Source organism: Clytia hemisphaerica, unplaced genomic scaffold, assembly GCF_902728285.1.
Source record: "Clytia hemisphaerica strain Z4C2 unplaced genomic scaffold, Clytia hemisphaerica genome assembly, whole genome shotgun sequence".
In the NCBI taxonomy this organism is placed as follows: domain Eukaryota; kingdom Metazoa; phylum Cnidaria; class Hydrozoa; order Leptothecata; family Clytiidae; genus Clytia; species Clytia hemisphaerica.
The window spans coordinates 370135-388259 of record NW_027103888.1 but is presented as its reverse complement, the minus strand read 5'-3'; the positions used below and the strand labels follow the sequence as shown (position 1 = coordinate 388259).

Genomic DNA, 18125 nt, shown 5'->3' with positions numbered 1-18125 from the left:
CGTCGAAAAAATTCTAGTGGACACAGTTCATCGCTGAAATTGTTTGTCCCTAGAATCGAAATTCTAACTCTAAATTATTGGTGATAGCTTTCAGTGGACACCCTGTTATAAAATTAAGCAAATTTTATCAGACTGGATGATCCAATCTTTTTCTTTTTCAAAATAGAAACTTACAAAGAAAATATTGAGCCCCAGAACATGGACATTGAATGCCACTCGACAAACAGATATTCACATAGAGAAACTGTATTTTATAATGAACAAAAATCTAGATGCACTTGTTTATACTGGTGTTAATATCATCGAGTGAAAGAAAGAAATTAGAATTGAAATAGTTCGAAATACTTTTGGAGAAGTGAGCAAAGTTAACGCATGCGTTAAATCGGACGATTGTGTTCGAAATTTTTTCTTCCAAACAAGTGAAATAATCTTGAAATCTGATTGGATGTTGATTGATGAGTTTTCATTGGCTGATGGAGAAAGTTGGGAACAAGATTATGAGAATGGACCTGTATGGACGGTGGTATGGCTGGGAACATCTTGGAATGAAAAAGATACGTACTCATAAACTTTGATTTTGGTTGATATGTATTCAAATCATTCCATGCTTGAATGGAAAAGTTACTTCCCAAAAACCCAGCTATTTCGCAAAAATCTAGATCAATGTTCAGACGTTACGGTTCCGAAACGAAACGAAACGGTTCCGAAACAAATGTGAACGTCAAAATTCGAAACGTCAAAAAAGAAGACGTTACAAAGCAAAAAAGATCGAAAAGGGTTTGCTCCACTTTTTTCATCGGAACGGAACAGCTCCGTTTTCTTGCTCCGAAACGTTCCGAAACCAATATGAACACACTCGATCCGTAACGAAAATCATACCGGAGCGAAACGAAACATTAACATGTGAACATGGCCTAAATCACAGGAAGAAATTTTGGACCGTTTCAACGAAGAGCAATTAATAACCTTGACCCATGCCCTTGACAGCTTGGTTGCCAGGAAACACTTAATCGAGTATTATTTCATAGTAGAGTTACTTATGACGCTTGATATGGGGACAACCAAGGCCGTTGAAAATTTATCATCATTATAATTCTTTTGTTATCGAAGTAAACACGTATCTGTCAACAGCGTGCTAGTCTTTACTCTACAAGACGATGAGTGACGTTAAAGTCAACTGCGAGGTAAGAGTGACAAATACTTATAACATGCCTGTAGATCTAAGGAAATTTGAGACCTTGATGTCAAACACAACCTTGACTCCAATGGGAAATTATCAAGTAGTGGGAACACTTTAAATGCGTTCAGCTGCTATTGACGACCAGCAAAAGTTTTTCAAAATGGTAGATGAAGTCATGACTACGACTAAAGGTTTAAATAAATCGAAAAATGTAGCACCCATAATTGTCAATGTTTTGCACATTTTGATGAATAATGGTATCGTTGCTCCGGAATTCGGAGTTCAGTAACTTAGGCAACAGTGATGTCAACAATAAATATGATAAAGATGGTAGCCGAGATGTGGTATTGAAATCTCACTTTTTTCCGATCAAAAAGAAACAGGGTTTCATAATGACGGTGGGTACTTTCAGAAAAGAGCTAAGTGTCACTGTTCAACTTGATGCTAAAGAGAATATGACAGAATTCAACAAATGCGTCAGTGATGAATTTAAAGAAAACATTTTGAAATTCGTTGAAATTTATGGTTGACATGAGGACGGAAGGATAGGTATGTTAGGAGTCAAATCACATGGATTTTCTTTGTATAGAAATTACTTCAATGTTCTTCATTTTATAAAGGAGCTGTATATAATACATGCGTGAAGCAAATATTTATTCCTCTTGAGGTTGAATAGATACGCCTGATTTAATGTTTATTAAAGTCAAAACAATTCTTTTTAAAGTTCCGAAGGACAAAACAAAAAAGATTCATCGAGAAACACACACACGCGTATTTTTGGTTTACTTCTTTACATAATATAAGAAAACTTTTCAGTATCAAAGTTATAGGAAAACAATATTCTCACATGTTCTCAGTTAGAAAACCTTCAAAATTCAAAGTATTTTTTAGGGGCTATGCATGAGGGCAAGGGTGCCAGGCTCGCTAAAGGAGCCCTCCTTGAGGAAGATTCTTGAGAACAAAATTCAACCCGCATACCCAGCTAATATGCAGTGGATTCTCTCACTAATCTTCTTTTTTTCGAATTTATTTATAACTCAAACAAGCTGTTAGTCACCCTCAAGGAGAAAAAGTATAAAATTCTTTGCCACGGAAAGTCATGTGACATCTTTTTCAACCAATAAGATTTACTAATTTCGAAGGTAAAACAAACACTATGGTTTAACTCACTAAAAGATTATGTTTACTGAAAACACATAATTAATCTTTAGTAAGTGTTCTGTTGTACCCCAGTTCTGACGTCATGCCGTGGCGAAGAATACATTCTTTGATTCAAATCTCTCCGTGATTCGAACATATGAGAGTTCTCGTTCGAGTTCGAATTAGCGAGAGTCAACAATACTCAGTTTGCATACCTAATGTTTAAGTCGGAGTTTTTTGCACTATGCCCCTATTGATGATAGCATATGATAAAGTCCCTCCTTAATGAAATTAACGTTGTACACACAAAGATATTGACTGCTTTTGGAAGCTTGTATATAGACAGTTGTTCGACCGCGGTTAAAGGTTAGGTCACAAGGTCCTTCCTCAAGCGACGATAAGCCGAAAGATTTTCAAAAAATGACGCCAGATATTCACCCAATTAACAAGTGTACCAAATTTCAGCCAATTTCGACCTTTTTTGAAGTCTCCAGGCTGCCCCAAAGTTTTTGACAGACACACAGACACACAGACATTCTCAAATTCTAGCTCAACTAAAGTTGAGAACAGTCAAGAAATATTCATTTCTTACCAATAGCGACCCTTCCATCGAGTTCTGCAGATCCATTTTGTAGAATTGATTTTACGTACACTCCACCAAACTCTGGTCCACCCTGTGTAGAAAAAATGATACTTTTACGGACCTATTCATGATATGCACCACTGGAGAGTCTTCTGAGAGCTCTTAAAATTTTCCACCCAATACGTCACTTAAAGAATAGAAAAAGTGACGTATTGGGTGAAAAAAAAACAAAGAAAAAAGATAGCTGCATAATTTCATAAAGACATTGCAGTGGTGCATATCATGAATTCATGAACTGTTTCTTTCGAAAATCGGGCCCGTAACATTTTGGGATTTGGAATTGGGAACTACCGTTTTGCATAACTGTGCAAAAAATCTGAAAAACCGAATAAGCTAATATCGAAAAATAGCTCATAACAGACAGACGGACGGACGGGTTACAAAGGTTACTTTATAGGGGGTCCTTGGTAGGTCTTGTTGTATGGAGCCACTCAATATATTTCAATCAGTTCTTAAAAACAAAATTGCATGCAAAGAATGAAATAAGTCAAAAATCATAAAAAAAACAGACGTGACTTATTCTTATTTACTGCTTATTTTAAGCGTTTCCAAGAGAAAAGTTTCTTCGTAAATCAAAGAGGGAATTAAATAATCGGAAAACTTACAGTGAAACCTATGCCATAACTGTTATCTTTCCTTGGAAGATCGACTCGAATGAACTCCTGAAGAAAAGAATATAGAATCATAAGGTCAACACCATAACGACGAAGTTCTAACATTACCGGGTTTATGTATCGGATGATGAAATCGATACAAAACAAAGTCGATAGTTGATGTACGGCTCTATATCGCCTTTGCTCACCTAAACAAACGACGGTATTTTTACCGCAAAGTGGACGGTGATTTTGGAGACATGTCAACTTTGTTTTATACCGTCCCCCTCAATTTATCTCGAATACATGAACTGTGGATTAAAAAAAGGACAGCAGCTGTAAGTTTCTTCTTCTTGTTTTACGTCACTTTTACTGGGGAATAGGAAAAAATGGAATTGTGTCAGCGCGGAATAATCAGCATGAACAACTCCTTGACTCTTGGAAATGGTAAAAAGAAGGTTTTATCTTCGTTATTATTGGAAAAGATCGCAGTGCTTGCAACATTGAACGAACAATAGAAAGCTTTTTTTTTTTAGATGGAGTGAGGGAGGCGTGCCCATATCCAATCGATATTTTTCCAAGAAAAGCTGTATCAAATTGTCCACGGGTGTTCAGGAGAGTAACCAAGTAAATTTTCGACATAAAACCCGGCTAGTGATCGAACCCACTAACTTGAGCACCGTATACCATTAGACAAAAACCGCTTATACTGAGTAAATAGATAAAGGAAAAGATGAGACTATAACAAATCGTCCACACACGGTTGGGGCTATAACAAATCGTCCACACACGGTTGGGGTGGTACAGGCTACTTGACATACCGATTCTCGATCAGTCTGTTGTACTGGGATTTGTGGTTGGTGGATGGCTAATGATTGCGCTGATACTGCGAGAGGTGTAAGTATGGACACGTCTGCTTCGAACACTAAGTTCTGCCCGAACGTTTCCATGATAAAACGAGATTTGTCAGGAGCTGCACGTAATGTGTTGATGGCCTAGAGTGAGATAAGTATTAATGCAATGGAGTCTCTAAAACTTGAACCATCACGGGGAACACAAATTTGTTTGAGTTAAGGGAATTTCGAGATATGGAGTAAGGCGTTGTTAACTGTAGGGACCATAAAAATTGTTTGAGTTAAAGAGATATTCGAGTTAAAGAGGTTAAAGTTTAAGAGACTCAACTGTAGTGATATTTAATATGAGGTTATCACTGGTTAAAGATAGATTAAAAGATTCAGCCCAATCCATCGGATCAAAATCTCCTTACTACTTTATAAAGAACTAACTTTTGACAGGACGTGACATTCAGCAAACTCATGACAAAGAGATTGATTGGCAACCATGTTATCGAATACAGTTGACCCTTTCTAATTCGATCTTTAAGAAACTAACATTTTTCCTCAAACTAGGGAAAGATTCGAATTATAGAGAGCATTTTACACTACTTTCAGCTGAGGGGATCAATGCTAACGCTATAACAGAAAGATTCGGATTATAGAGGTTCGATTTAGAGAGAGTTGACTGTCGCACCAACATGTTTAAATTGCAGCTCTTTTTAGACAGTAATGATAGTTTAGTCAATCACAAATTGATAAGAAAGCTTACCTCTCTCCTCGTTACATTTTCGAAACTATCTTTATTAATTTGTACGATTCGATCGCCAGCTTTGATGAGACCTGATTGGCTAGCAGGACCTCCCAATGTCACATCTTTGACGAAAATTCCACCGAGTTCGATACCACCCTGATTAATAGAAAGGTAATGGCAAAATTCAAATTCGGATTATCGCCATGGCATCGTGTAAGTACAAATCCCCTTGCAGGGTAATACCGTTGTCTATAGTTAGCATGATTCCTTTTTCTCTGAGAATATGTTAACTGCTACTTGCTCCGTATATTTGCGCAATTCAACTTCTTTCTTTTAATAATTTAAAAAACTGTTTCACAATTTTTGTTTTAAAGAGCTAAAAAGCTTGATAGCGTTAAAAGCCGTATCCAAATTAAAAGAAATTTTGTGACAAAACGCTTTTTTTGAAAAGTAATACTACTTCGTAGGTGCCGCTTGAGAATGAAGATTGACTTTTAAGACGTTTTCAACCACCCTGCTTATTCTGCCACTCCTCGATTTACAAAGTAATCTCAAATGTGCACAATATTGGGCTATTCCAGAAATAGACTGTACCCCCTATGTTGAGAAGTGTGACGTCCAGGGTGGTCTAGAAAATAAAAAATTCAGGGTGATCTGTTTTTTTGAATGATAAAATCCAGGGTGGTCAGTAAAATCGGCTTGAAAATCCAAGGTGGTCCAAAGAAATTGGAGAAAAATCCAGGGGAGTCACCTTTTAAAAAAAAGATCTCCTCAACATAGGGGCTATAAATTTTTTCTGGAATAGCCCAATGTTAACGAAAAAACTTACCACGATACTGAATCCGAAACTTCCTTCTTTTTTCACCAAGTCAAGTGTGTATTGTTTGGCCTAAAGAATAGGTAGTTTTAAATAGTTGGAATATTCCTTGCATCATTTGAATTACATTTCCATAGTAAATAGAATATCCCCCACATGCTGATCTGTCTGCCAACTTTTCTATTAAAATGCACAAAGACGTACAAAAAGGTATAGGAAACTGAAGAAAATACAACACTTTAAACCACCAAAGTCTGCAGAGACAATAATTCACCTCTGGTTTCGGTTTTGGTTTCGCTTTCGGTGTTTCCTTGACAACAGAACCATTTTGAGTCGATCCAGTCCCTGTTGTTCCATTTGTGATTGAGCCTTTCTTTCCGGCTTGGTCACCATTTACGCCCATTATTAAGGGTGAAGCAGAGTCTGTAGTATCGAGTTGGCGCGATCGGGCGGAATCAAGGCGTTGTGGGGCGACTTGAGAAGGCGTGGCTTGTTGCATTGTAGGGATGACGGGCGGGGCATATTGCTCCTCTAAAAATATGCATAGAAATAAAATCTTGAGAATTTGATAAAAAGAAAAACGTCGAAACGTCGTATTTCGCAACTGTGTTTTCACTGTTCAACTCTAAAAATGAAAAAAATTATGTTATTTAGGTACACGAACAATATTTTCTTTTGACATTATGTATTTCATTTGTATCGCAAAAATCTATATTAATTGATCAGAACTATCCCTACTAAATATACAGAGAAGAGACCCCTTGAAATTACCCTTCGAAAAATCTTTTACCTGTTGGTACCTCTTGGTAAAAAAAACATTGTCAAACGATTTCAAGGAATCCAAAAAGAGCCTCATTTTTTTTTCGAGTACTGAAAAATTTTTATACCAAATCTCAGGTTTGAAAACCGTCAAATCAATCTCTTGGTTTTAAAATTCACAACCAAACAAGTGATACTTTTATGGACCTACCTTGTTATGCATTTAACACATATATAATTGATATCTACTTGAGCGTGACCATTAAACAATCATTCAGAACACAAATAGTGGAGATCTATTAAAATTAGTCGTTTGTTTCTTATAAAAGAACGTTTAGAAACCAAAAACATGCCCTTGAAATATTCTTTCATATTCAAGACGTTTTTTGAGCCAACAAAATTTTTTTGCAAAAATCTGCTTGAGCCATCTTTTACCTATGATGGTACCCTACTTCCATGCAAAAATTCAGAAAAAATTAATGATCCAATTTTTCACAAAGTACAAAAAACCCGTTTTTTAGCCGTTTTTTGGCCCAAATTTGCCCCCAAAATTTTTTTTTCGAAAATCGGGCTCCATCACATTTTGGCCACTACCATTTCGCACCTTTATACCAAAAATCAAAAGATTCCTATGATTCAATCCTGAGAAAAGTTGGTAACAGACGAACGGACGGACGAACGGACGAACAGACGAACAAACATAGGTTAATTTATAGGACCTCCACCGGGGTAGGTCCAAAAAACAGCCGTTTTTATGCTTCAGACATTGGTATAGAGATATAAAGAAAACAAGTTTGAAATTTTGATTCGGTAAATTTATTCCAATTCATAAGGAGCATTACCGCATATTAATTAAAAATAAACATAAAGAGAAGTTAAACCCCTGTCCCGATTCGTTTTTTGATGTTTTGAAGAAGACAAAAAAAATCTAATCAAATCTTTGTCTAAAATTTAATGGAATACAAAATGAAGTAAGAGAAACAATGGAAGCATATAAAGAATTGAAAAAAAGCAGCATAGTATTATCTCGAAACTTTACAAAAGCATCCAAAAATTCCTTCATCAGCATTATTTATATCTTTCAAAATTATCGTTTTACAAACAATTTTTACATATAGAGTTAAGTTTGCAGTATGCAGATTTGAGAACATTTCGCAGTATTTAAAAAAGAGCATTTAGAAGTTTTTCATGTTTGGTAAGTTACATAATTTTTTGGAAATTTACCCCTCCCTGGACATCCTCCCTGGAATTTTGACCCCCGGACAACAGATTTCACCCCCCTGGATATGCATCAGTTGACCCCCCGAACAATCAAAATCATTGCGCTGCGCGGACCTGTCTGAATAATAGAAAGGTGCCCAGTGGTAAAACTTCAAATCAATTCGCTGAAAGAGAGAATCAAGTAAAGCAGAGCCAAATTTGGAGGCTCTTGGATCACTCGTTGACCAAAAATCGTCAAAAAACGGTCAAAATCTGAAAAAAGTGGATTTTTGTCAAATTTTTGCATTTTTTTGACTTTTTGGCTATAAAATCCCGCTGGATAGACACTTCTGATTGGTTTTTGCTTGGCCATGAAGCCCAATCCAATTCCTACGAGTTAGACCAAAAATGACGATTTCTATAACTCTAACTGGGCATTACAAGAGGGCTTCGCCCTCCTACATGGCCTATGTCTGATATATACGACATTGGCACTTAAAGGGCTAATTAATGGGGCATACCTTGTTGAAGGTGCTCAGGCAACATGGCAAGTCTCGAAGCCATCATCATTTGAAAATTGAAGAAGGAGGAGCTCATCCGTAACAAATATCTCGACCTGAAATTAACGGAAATAAAGATACAATAAACTCCCAAAACTGGAATACTATTTAAAGGGGGAGGGGGGATTATTCGAGAGTGGTATGTAGAGAGCAGAATGCGCTTTTCCAGAAAGAAATTGTCTCGGGGTGTTGAACATATCAAGTTATGGGCAATTTTCGATATGCGTAATTTAATAGTTTTAGCATTTAAGAATCTTGACGATGTTTTACATACTTAGGCTTGCTTTATTCTCAACAATAATACTTGTAGAGTATATTCAATATTTCGAATTTTTTATTTTTCAAACTTTTTTACCCTTTGGGGTAGCCACAACAGTGACCTGTTGTTTTCTACTAACCCTCTGGATATGTAGCTCTTCCGATGTGTATACACCCCCTGGATGTAACATATCCTTCCTTATGAGATTTGGTGCCTTTATTCTTCTAAACTTGTTCTAATATTTTAGTAAAAATTGATTCTGAAATTCTTTCAAAATTATTCTTATTAAGAAATATGTGTACCTTTTGTAATTTGTTGTGTAGAACATGAGCTTTGCGAACGCAGGGTTGGTACATTCCGATTCCACGATGAATTTACTTCTCTTGAAAGACATCTTTTTCACTTTAGCCCATGGATGTTTACATACTGGATTCCGGACTGGCCCAGTCTCCTAAAAATAAGGATATGAAAACATAGTTGTTTAGATATCGAGGAGGCTCATTTGAAACTGCTATTTAAAAAATGAAGAAATTATAATAGTAATGTAATAATGAAATTTTAGTAGTAACGTAAATCATCATAGTCCCAATGAATCACGGACAATCAGTACTGATTCCGCTCTGAAAGTAACTTCCTGTTGGTCGATAAAAAGATCTGTTAAGCTGAAAATGTTGAACCAAAAGGAAGCAGTTATCTTTGCAGATCCCTGATTACCAAAAAATCAGTACAGAGGGAGAAAAAGACCTCCCAAGATTTTAAAACGTCGAATATTGATTGTCAAATATGAGCATAGGCAAGGCAGTATTTTTGTCATTATACAGTGCAAGTCGGGAATTATTTTTAGTCTAAAAATAACGAAAGAAGGTCTAGTCAAAACCTAGGGTATAAATAAATATATAGTATGTAGTAGATAAAGAAAATGAAAAATCACCTACTTGTACGAGATGTCAAAGCAAATAAAACGTATCGTCAAATACAGTCATAAAAACAGTCATGTCAGTATCTAAGTCAAGTCCAGTCCAGTCCGGTCAACAATAATTCGGTCAAATAAAAATAAAATGGTTTATGATGTATAAGTTTGGTCTTTATTTACTAAAATTATCATCAAGTTTTGTCAACTTTCAGTAAAGATTGTCGAAGTAATATTTTATAGTACAATAAAGGTTATTTATTTACAAAATTAAAAAAAACATTTTTCCTGAACTTTAAGGGGGACTATAAAATTTCCGAAAGGTTTCACTCTTCAAAAAGGAGAGTTTTACTAATCCTCTAAAGAAGTTTGTATATCTAAAATGCAATCATGGACAAAAGGTATGTAGACTTCTGCAATATTTGCAAAATACTTCAATATCGATCAAAAACAGGTCAAGTCTTTCGAAGTCACCCACTGCAGTCTATCCACAAGGGCTAACCACAAGGGCTTGATTAACTGGCTTACACCAGTATCAAAACGTTGATTTTTTACTTGTGGTTTCCTCAAAAGCAATTCAAAAGCAATGCAACGACTTCAAAAGTGTTTTTCTTAACTTCCCTCCCCTTTCAGACACGTTGAAGAGTCATTTTGCTCTATTTCTCATCATTTTTCACTGAAATTTCATTTGTCTACAACCTTTTGTCCAGCATTGTGGGACAGTAATATATTCTTGACGGCCAAGATTTGTCGAGTCTCTTTGGAAAAATATTTGACTTCCTGGGGTAATCTATGTGCGAATTATCACGTAAGAATAGAATATCAACTTTTAAAAATAATAGATAATTAAGAAAATACATGTTATTATCAAGAAGTCTAACCTCGTAAATGACAAGTCCACGTACGCAAATACCCAAGTTGTATGGAACCTTCTTATTGTACTCTTTCTACAAAATAAAAACAAAAACACAAGCATTGAAACCATGTTCAGACGTTACGGTTCCGTTTTGCTCTAAAACGAAGTCGTTCCGAAAAAAAGCGTGAACATCAAAATTCAAAATGTCAAAAAAGAAGACGTTACACAGCGAAACAGATCAAAACGGTTTTGCTCCACTATTTTCATCGGAACGGAACTGCTCCATTTTCTTGCTCCAAACGTTCCGAAATTAATATGAACACTCTCGATCCGTAACGAAAATCACATCGGAGCGAAACGGAACCGTAACGTCTGAGCATGGTCTGAGTTACAGATTGAAGAGACGGGTCTCAGCTTCGGTTTTTAGAAAGCGATGCTACGTCTGGCGAAGCTTAACATTGAAGACTGGCTAAAGGGTGTTTGGACATGGCCCTTTTTCTGAATTTGAAATAAGAAAACTAGTTTCTAGTGATCAGTCACTAAATGAAACTGAATATAATCAAATTACCTTATACACCCGGTTAAACAATACGCCGTACTCACTGAGCTTCTGTGCTTCCTGAAATATGAATCAAATGTAGAAAAAACTATATACAGATCAAACAATTTTGTGGTTTATAAGAACTTTAAGGGTAATAGCTCTAGTTTGATACCGGTTCGTGTCCGTCTGGTACAGGCTTGATATAGCGAGCACCTCACCAAAAACCGGGATTTTAAATTCCATTTTTTGGTGATTTTGGAAAAATAGAAGCCTTTCAATTGCTTTGTCTCAAATTCGATTTTTCTCATTACTGCAAGAGCTTCGAAAGTTTAACACTATGTTCACATGTAACAGTTCCATTTCACTCAAAAACGAAATGAAGCCATTCTATTGGTTCGAAGTGACGTAAAACTTGAACTTAACCAATAAAATAGCTTCATTCTATTTCGGAGCAAAATGGAATCGTAGCGTGTGAACGTGATCTAAAGTGACGTTAAAAAATCAAATGTTTTACAGCCCGGCAAAAATCTGGGCTCAAAACATTCGAAAAAGTTACAAAGTGGAATAGACGTTATACTGCGCCTGCGTCTAGTATAGGTTATACACAAGTAGGGTCAAGTCCCGCGTTAGAAGCTAACGGAGAACGCAATGCAGGAGCAAACAAGAAAGATAAGCAAATGAATAAACGAAGAAAAAAATGGACCCTCTCACCTTCAGAAACTCAATTTCAGCTTGTGCTTCACTCAGACCACGATGCGACTGATGCATGGCGGGTAGTGCATTCTTTATGTAAGGTATGGTCAATTTGGCGATCGTCTGAAAGTAAAAAGGTTTGAAATTCAAAATTAAAATCAAATATCAAATGTTACAGAAAAATGTAAGAAAAGAAAAGAATCCTGTTTTTTCAATGATCAGAAAATACGAAAGGACGTAAATACAACGAATTCTGTAAAGAAATAACCGATCATACACTCATATTTCACATCTTAAGGCGTGTTATAGCTTTTTAGTGTTAATTCAGTCCCTTTGCTTTACCCTCGGTATATTTCAAGCTGGATTTATTTTAAGACTATAATTAGTCTGTACTTTCCATAAAGTCGACTCTATCTAATTCCATCTTCAAGGGACCAAAATTTTTATTTGACGTAGAGAAATATTCGAATTACAGAGAGTAATTTAAACCATTTTTGAGGCTGAGGAATCATTTTTTTAAATTACAAAAAGATTTCAAAATTTTTCAAATTACAGTAAGATTCGAATAATAGAGGTCCAGATTAGAGAGGGTTGAGTGTAGTTTTTATCCATGTCCTAGCCTATACTAGACATCACTAGCGGTTTTTTACGCAATGAAACGAGATGAAAAATCCCGGTTTTTAGAGAGGTGCTCCCTATCCATGTCCCTGCTCATACCAAATTTTCCTTCCTTACAAGACAGATATTACAAACCTTAGCAGGTAAATACAACTGTGGTACAAAGTAATCCAACCCATGTATATTACGATCATAATCTCCAAGTTCGGTTTGTAGGGCGTACGAAGCCAGTATCATGGATGTATCATCGTGTACCCGTATGCTGTTCTCTAACACATCTTTGCGCAGTTGCAGGTAATATTGATGACGCGTCTGCTGCTCTCTATGGTATAATCAACAGAGGTCAAAGGTGTGTTGCAGGAATCAAAAAGTATATACAGTTTACAACCCCTAATTCAATATTCAATGGGAATTCGATTTTCATCGAATAAGGGTGTGTATCGAATATTAGAGCGTCGTTTATGAGAAATTCTTGCTAACTTTCGCTATCGTTGGATAATGGAGCGTATCCAATAGTAGAACGTCGAATTAGAAAACATAAACTGTAATCTTAATTAAAGGAATAATGAATAAAATCCGTCCCCTAACTTCGGGTATCAAGCTATCGAAACGGGAGCCTTCAGGTCAACCTCGACCGTGGGCACAAGAATTACTACTAAAAACTTTTTGGGAAAAATCAAAATATAATAGCCGCATTCTTTTTCACCGTTCAACCTACTAAAAACTTTAAATATTCAAGCAATGTCATTCAAATACTAACCAATATAGAACCTAGGGTTCTGCGCCTCATCATCAGCATCCTTCGATCTAGATCCCGCCAGAGGGACCTAGGTCGGAAACCAAGGCCTAGGTATATACATACAAAGACATTTTCAAAGCACCTTTATAAACAAAAAGACTTACTGTAATAAGCATATGTTTTCAACGTAATATTTGACGCGAAAGAATATGGTGAAGACAAGGGAAGAGTTGCATGATTCCTATGCAAGAAGAAGAAAATAATAATATGAAGAATATTAAGCGCTGTACAATAGAGTGGCTAAACTTTCTCATTCCCGGGGAAACATTCTTGCTGCAATTCCGAGATCTTTCCACTGTTTTTTCCGGGCGTCCAAGTAAAAATAATTTTTCTGCCGTGTAAAAATGCGTAAACAAGACACAAAAGTCTTCTAAATTCCTGGCTAGTAAGTTCAAATTTTGTACCTACCCTGAGTGTTGGTTTTTTTCCGTTTTAAAGTAAAGTTTAGCCAGGAATGAGAAAGTTTAGCCATCCATCTGTACGATTTCGTACCCATATTAGGGATGGATTAGCCTGCTTACTAGAATGGAGACGTAGCCGTAGCTTCTCATGATGTTTCATCTACATCATTATGCCCCATGCAAATATTAGTCTGGAAATATTGGCATCGCAACTGCCGGAGAGCAGATTCTGATTACCCCACGCTGACACGTATCCTCTCTGAGTGTCTCCGTAAGAGGATCTGCTAAGGTTTGCGGTTATTCATATAGATTTTTCATTAAAATCTAGCAGCTAGCCCCATACCATTGGGCCTCTTTCATTTTTATGTGTCACCCAGATGTAGAAATTTTCATTCAACACGCTAAAGTTCTGAAGGTCGGGAAAGTTTTGAACGCGTCCGCGTCAATAATTTTGCAGCGGAGTCCTTGAACCCAGCCCTCGTTTTGGGGGATTGGCGGGTCCAACCGAAGTATTTGCATGCAAGGGCGACTATCACTCTCTGAAGAGAAATTGACCCACTCCTTTAGAACTTTAGCGTGGGCCAATCCGCCATCGGATAATCAGAAACTCTTATGTTTACAAAAAAATTGAGCGGTCTGGAATTAGCTAACTTACATCGTCCTTCCACAGATGAGGTGCATATTTCGCCAGTCTGTTCAATTTGTCATCCAAATCCAAGAACTGTTGCTCTCCCTCTGTGTGAAAAACAAAAAATCAAAATCGTTGATTAACAAGAGAAGAAGAGCTTTAAGAAAACTTAACTGTCTAAAGGGGGTCTAAAGTCAATCTGATGCCTAGTTTGGATGCCAGTAAAATATCTTCTTTCAGTTTATTTTTAAGTATAGATTTGAGCTACCGATTTTTAATGTCAACCCTCTTTCACCCTCACATTAAACGAATGCAAAGAAGATGTTACGCCAATTAGATTTAAAGTTTGAAACTAAGAATCTGACATGTGTTTGATTTTGCAAGATTCGAATTTTGGATGAGAGATTATTATTATTCAAGCAGAAAGTTTATAAAGAGTTTAACTGTATGGTAACATCACAAAGCCAAAACAAAACTTAAAGATATTGTAGAAAGTACTTCAAAATTAAAAAGATAACATTAAACATGCAAAGACATGAAAAAAGCCTTATCTTAATGATAGAGGTACAACTATCGAAAGCAAAAAAAATTCCACGAATTCAAAACGAGTGGGAAAGTACGTTCGTATAGTTTCAGTTTTGAATCACTCGTTGGGTAAAAACAGTCAGTCAAAGAGAATGTTGAAAAATAAGAAGAAAAATACGTTCTAATGATTGGTTTTTCCAATGTATGGGTATTGCTAGGAATGATCAAGGGTAGGTTATCAGATTAAAATTTAAAGATAAAATATGATTTCGTAATTTTTTTCGGGAATAATAATAGTTGATTTACTTCACTTTCTATCTCCAGTCGAACTCTATTAGCTTTAAAGCTAGTACATTTTTGTACACTTTTTTTTCGACTTTAAAGAATATACACATTAACATTAACATCTTCATCTTCATATTTTTTTGAATTTTTTTGAATTTTTTAATAAAATTCCACTTCGGAGTATCTGTTCAACAAGCACACGACACGACCGCTATATAATTTGAATTATATCAATAGTTATAGCCTTTTTAGCCCTCCCATGTTGATTATGTTGAGACAGACTTTAGTATGTTGTTGTCAGACAACATAGTAAAGTATGGAGCGTAACGAATAGTAGAGCATCGTTTATGAGAGTTGACGGTGACTTTCAATATTATGGAAAAATGGAGTGTATCGAATAGTAGAATGTCGAACTAGAGAGCGTCAACTGTAGAGTATACCTTTAATGATCATCAAGCCAAAGTAAGTGATTTCGTTGAGTCCAATGTGTTGCACAATCGCGTTGAAAACATTTTGTCCACACGCATGCGCCTAAAGAATGAGAAAAGAAATTGAAAAAAGTCGATTCAAAGTGCCCGATTGGAAAAAGCGAATTAATGTTACTATTGAACTTCTAGAAATCAGTCGAGGAGTTTGGGGAGGCTTCAATGTAGACGGAGGAGCGGAATCCGCCGAGAATTAGACAGACTTACGTGAACTCGGACGTGCAGTCGTTCACCGTTCAATAAAACGGTTGTGATCAACTTCTCACCTTCTCCGATCTAAAAATTGAATAATATTTACTATGAAACATTAATTTTCTTTTGCGAAGCACACTATAGAAGAAAAGGCATCCCCTATCTTCAATATTAAATTCAGAATATCAAGTATTCCTACCTAAATTCGAAACCAAACAAAACCTTATTTTTACCAACTAAGTTAGTTGGTGAAAAAAAATTGCGTATAATATACTGTATAGAAATTCAGCCTGCTAGTGGTTCGCTGAGTTAAGTTATAAATCATCTTTTTATTGGTGTAGTGTAGTTATTCATAAGGAGTAAATGATAGGTAAAAGTCTGTTCCAAATAAATTTGGTAGTCCAAGTCTTGAAAGAGAAAAGATATAATAAAAAGCGATACCTCGTTGAAAGGAAAATCTTAAGCGGATGATTCTAAGATTCCAAATCAAAATCTTTCAAAATTTCGAGAATGAGATAAAAAATGAAGATGAAAAATTAAGATCTTTTTAAGATTTTTTCTACTTGATCTAAATTTTTAGCCTTTACTTTTGTGAAACTTTGAGCTTTGCTGATTTCAGATATGTCTTCAGAATTTTTTTATTTTTCTGCTTTATCTTTTTGGAATTGAAAAGGGCACTCATAAAATGGCCCAATTTTAATATGGCATTTTTCATTTTGTGAATTTTCTTGAACATGCAGTCATTTCATACCAATGGATCTAGTCCATTTGGGTTTTTCTTGTAAATCGTTTTTGAAAACGAAAGTGATATGCCCTAGTTTACTTCACTGGACGGGGCAAATGGACAAATAATGTAAAAAAGCAAAGTTAAGCAAGAAGTAGACTCTAGTCTGAAATTATCTTGAGAAGAGGATATTGGGAAGACTAGCTAACTAAGAAAGAAATTATAGGATATGATGAAAGAACTTTACAGTTTTTCTCTGATCTTGTTAAAATGTTCACAATAAGATTGCTATTCATCATTATCACCGTGTTTTTTAAAGGTGAAGGAAAAAGCCCTTCTTAGACACTTCTGCCCTTTAAACTTGATCTCAATTCAAAAACTTCCAGGACTGACGAGGTTCTCATCAATCAACAATGACATGATGAGGGATTCAAAAAATTTAGAACAGATTCATAAAATACAACAACGAGAAACAAAGCAAGGCAATAACCCTTTACCAGTAGGGGAAAATTATTCTCGAAATCTCAAAAATCATATTTTATAATATATTTGAAAAGTCATTATCAGGAGGGTTAGAGCATTGAAATAAGTCATTTTGGAGGGGAAACTGAGTGGACACATCTTAAAGTTAAATGAAAAATAAATCGAGCCTTCAATGTCAGAAATAGCCTGGGAAGAGCTGATTTAAAGCCAATTTTTAGAGTGTTACCTTCTATCACTGAAACTTATCGATCACTTTCGATAATCGAGTTTTTGTTACCTATTTTCCGAAAAAAAAAGAGCAATGCAGATCTTGGGGTGACAAAATTTATCACCAGGAGTATTGATTACAACAAATAAAAGAGACTCTTACAATTGGTGTTGTCATCTGGGCGTTGAAACAATCCACTCATCAGGCACTGGTGGTCATTATTCTACACTCCTTTCATAGGATGGACAACAATTTAGTCTTTACCCAAGACCTTTTTTCCACTGAAAAAGATGTTCTCCTTGCTCAAGTTAATGAGTTTTATGATGTCTTATCCAGTTCAATCAACCAAAACCAAGTTTGATTTTATAAACAATTCACTTTTTTTGTATTTCTAACACCAACAATGATATTTGATTCCAAGTCCTATACTTCTGTCATTTAATATTTGGTGTATATTTTTCTATTGTATTTGTTTTTTTTGTTTTCGTTTTTATTTATATATCTAAAATAAAAAGAAAGATTAGTTGAACTAAGCCTTTTTTACTACAGAGTCTCTTGACAATTTGTAGTTGTGTTCGTTAGAAACAAAATGGTTATGCTCAATATCCAGTAGAAGCTGTTCCATATTAAGGAAAAGCTGCACCAGTTAACCTATACAGTAGCATGACGTTTGTATAAAGAATTTTTATTATTAAAAGGGTTATCAGATGATTTTTTCTCTAAATCTTTTGACCCAATTTTTTTCCAAAGCTGGGATATTTGACTTTGAAATCTCTAAAGATGAGTCTTTACACTGTCTTTACGTTGAATTTCTATTGTTTTCAAGTAAAAATTTGGAAATTCAAAGTTGAATATTTAGCTTTGGAAAATAATTGGGTCAAAAACTTTGGAGGTGTTTCTTAGGACCATAAAAGGTATCTCTAAGCCAAAAATCAAAAATCATCTGATAATCCCTTTAAACAGACAACATAAAAATACATCTGGAGCTCGAATTTAGTCGAGATAATCGAAAGTAATTTTCTTGAAAACCTATAAGCCA

The 18125-nt window shown here is 35.6% G+C and overlaps 1 protein-coding gene across 1 annotated transcript in view; it reads right to left on the bottom strand.

The window, feature by feature from the left end:
- Positions 1-17584, bottom strand: part of LOC136808512 (tyrosine-protein phosphatase non-receptor type 13-like) — a 48433-nt gene extending 30849 nt beyond the window's left edge. Inside the window, exons 1-17 of the mRNA XM_067065038.1 lie at positions 17249-17584; positions 15687-15755; positions 15435-15525; positions 14212-14291; positions 13260-13336; positions 12492-12678; positions 11757-11861; positions 11073-11123; positions 10530-10595; positions 9041-9189; positions 8441-8535; positions 6235-6491; positions 5973-6032; positions 5162-5299; positions 4378-4551; positions 3569-3625; positions 2913-2994 (exon numbers count right to left, since the gene is read on the bottom strand). Of these exons, the coding sequence (XP_066921139.1) occupies positions 2913-2994; positions 3569-3625; positions 4378-4551; positions 5162-5299; positions 5973-6032; positions 6235-6491; positions 8441-8535; positions 9041-9189; positions 10530-10595; positions 11073-11123; positions 11757-11861; positions 12492-12678; positions 13260-13336; positions 14212-14291; positions 15435-15525; positions 15687-15755; positions 17249-17263 (1753 nt within the window). The 5' untranslated portion in view covers positions 17264-17584. The remainder of the gene's footprint in view (positions 1-2912; positions 2995-3568; positions 3626-4377; positions 4552-5161; positions 5300-5972; positions 6033-6234; positions 6492-8440; positions 8536-9040; positions 9190-10529; positions 10596-11072; positions 11124-11756; positions 11862-12491; positions 12679-13259; positions 13337-14211; positions 14292-15434; positions 15526-15686; positions 15756-17248) is intronic.
- Positions 17585-18125: the final 541 nt, after the last annotated feature.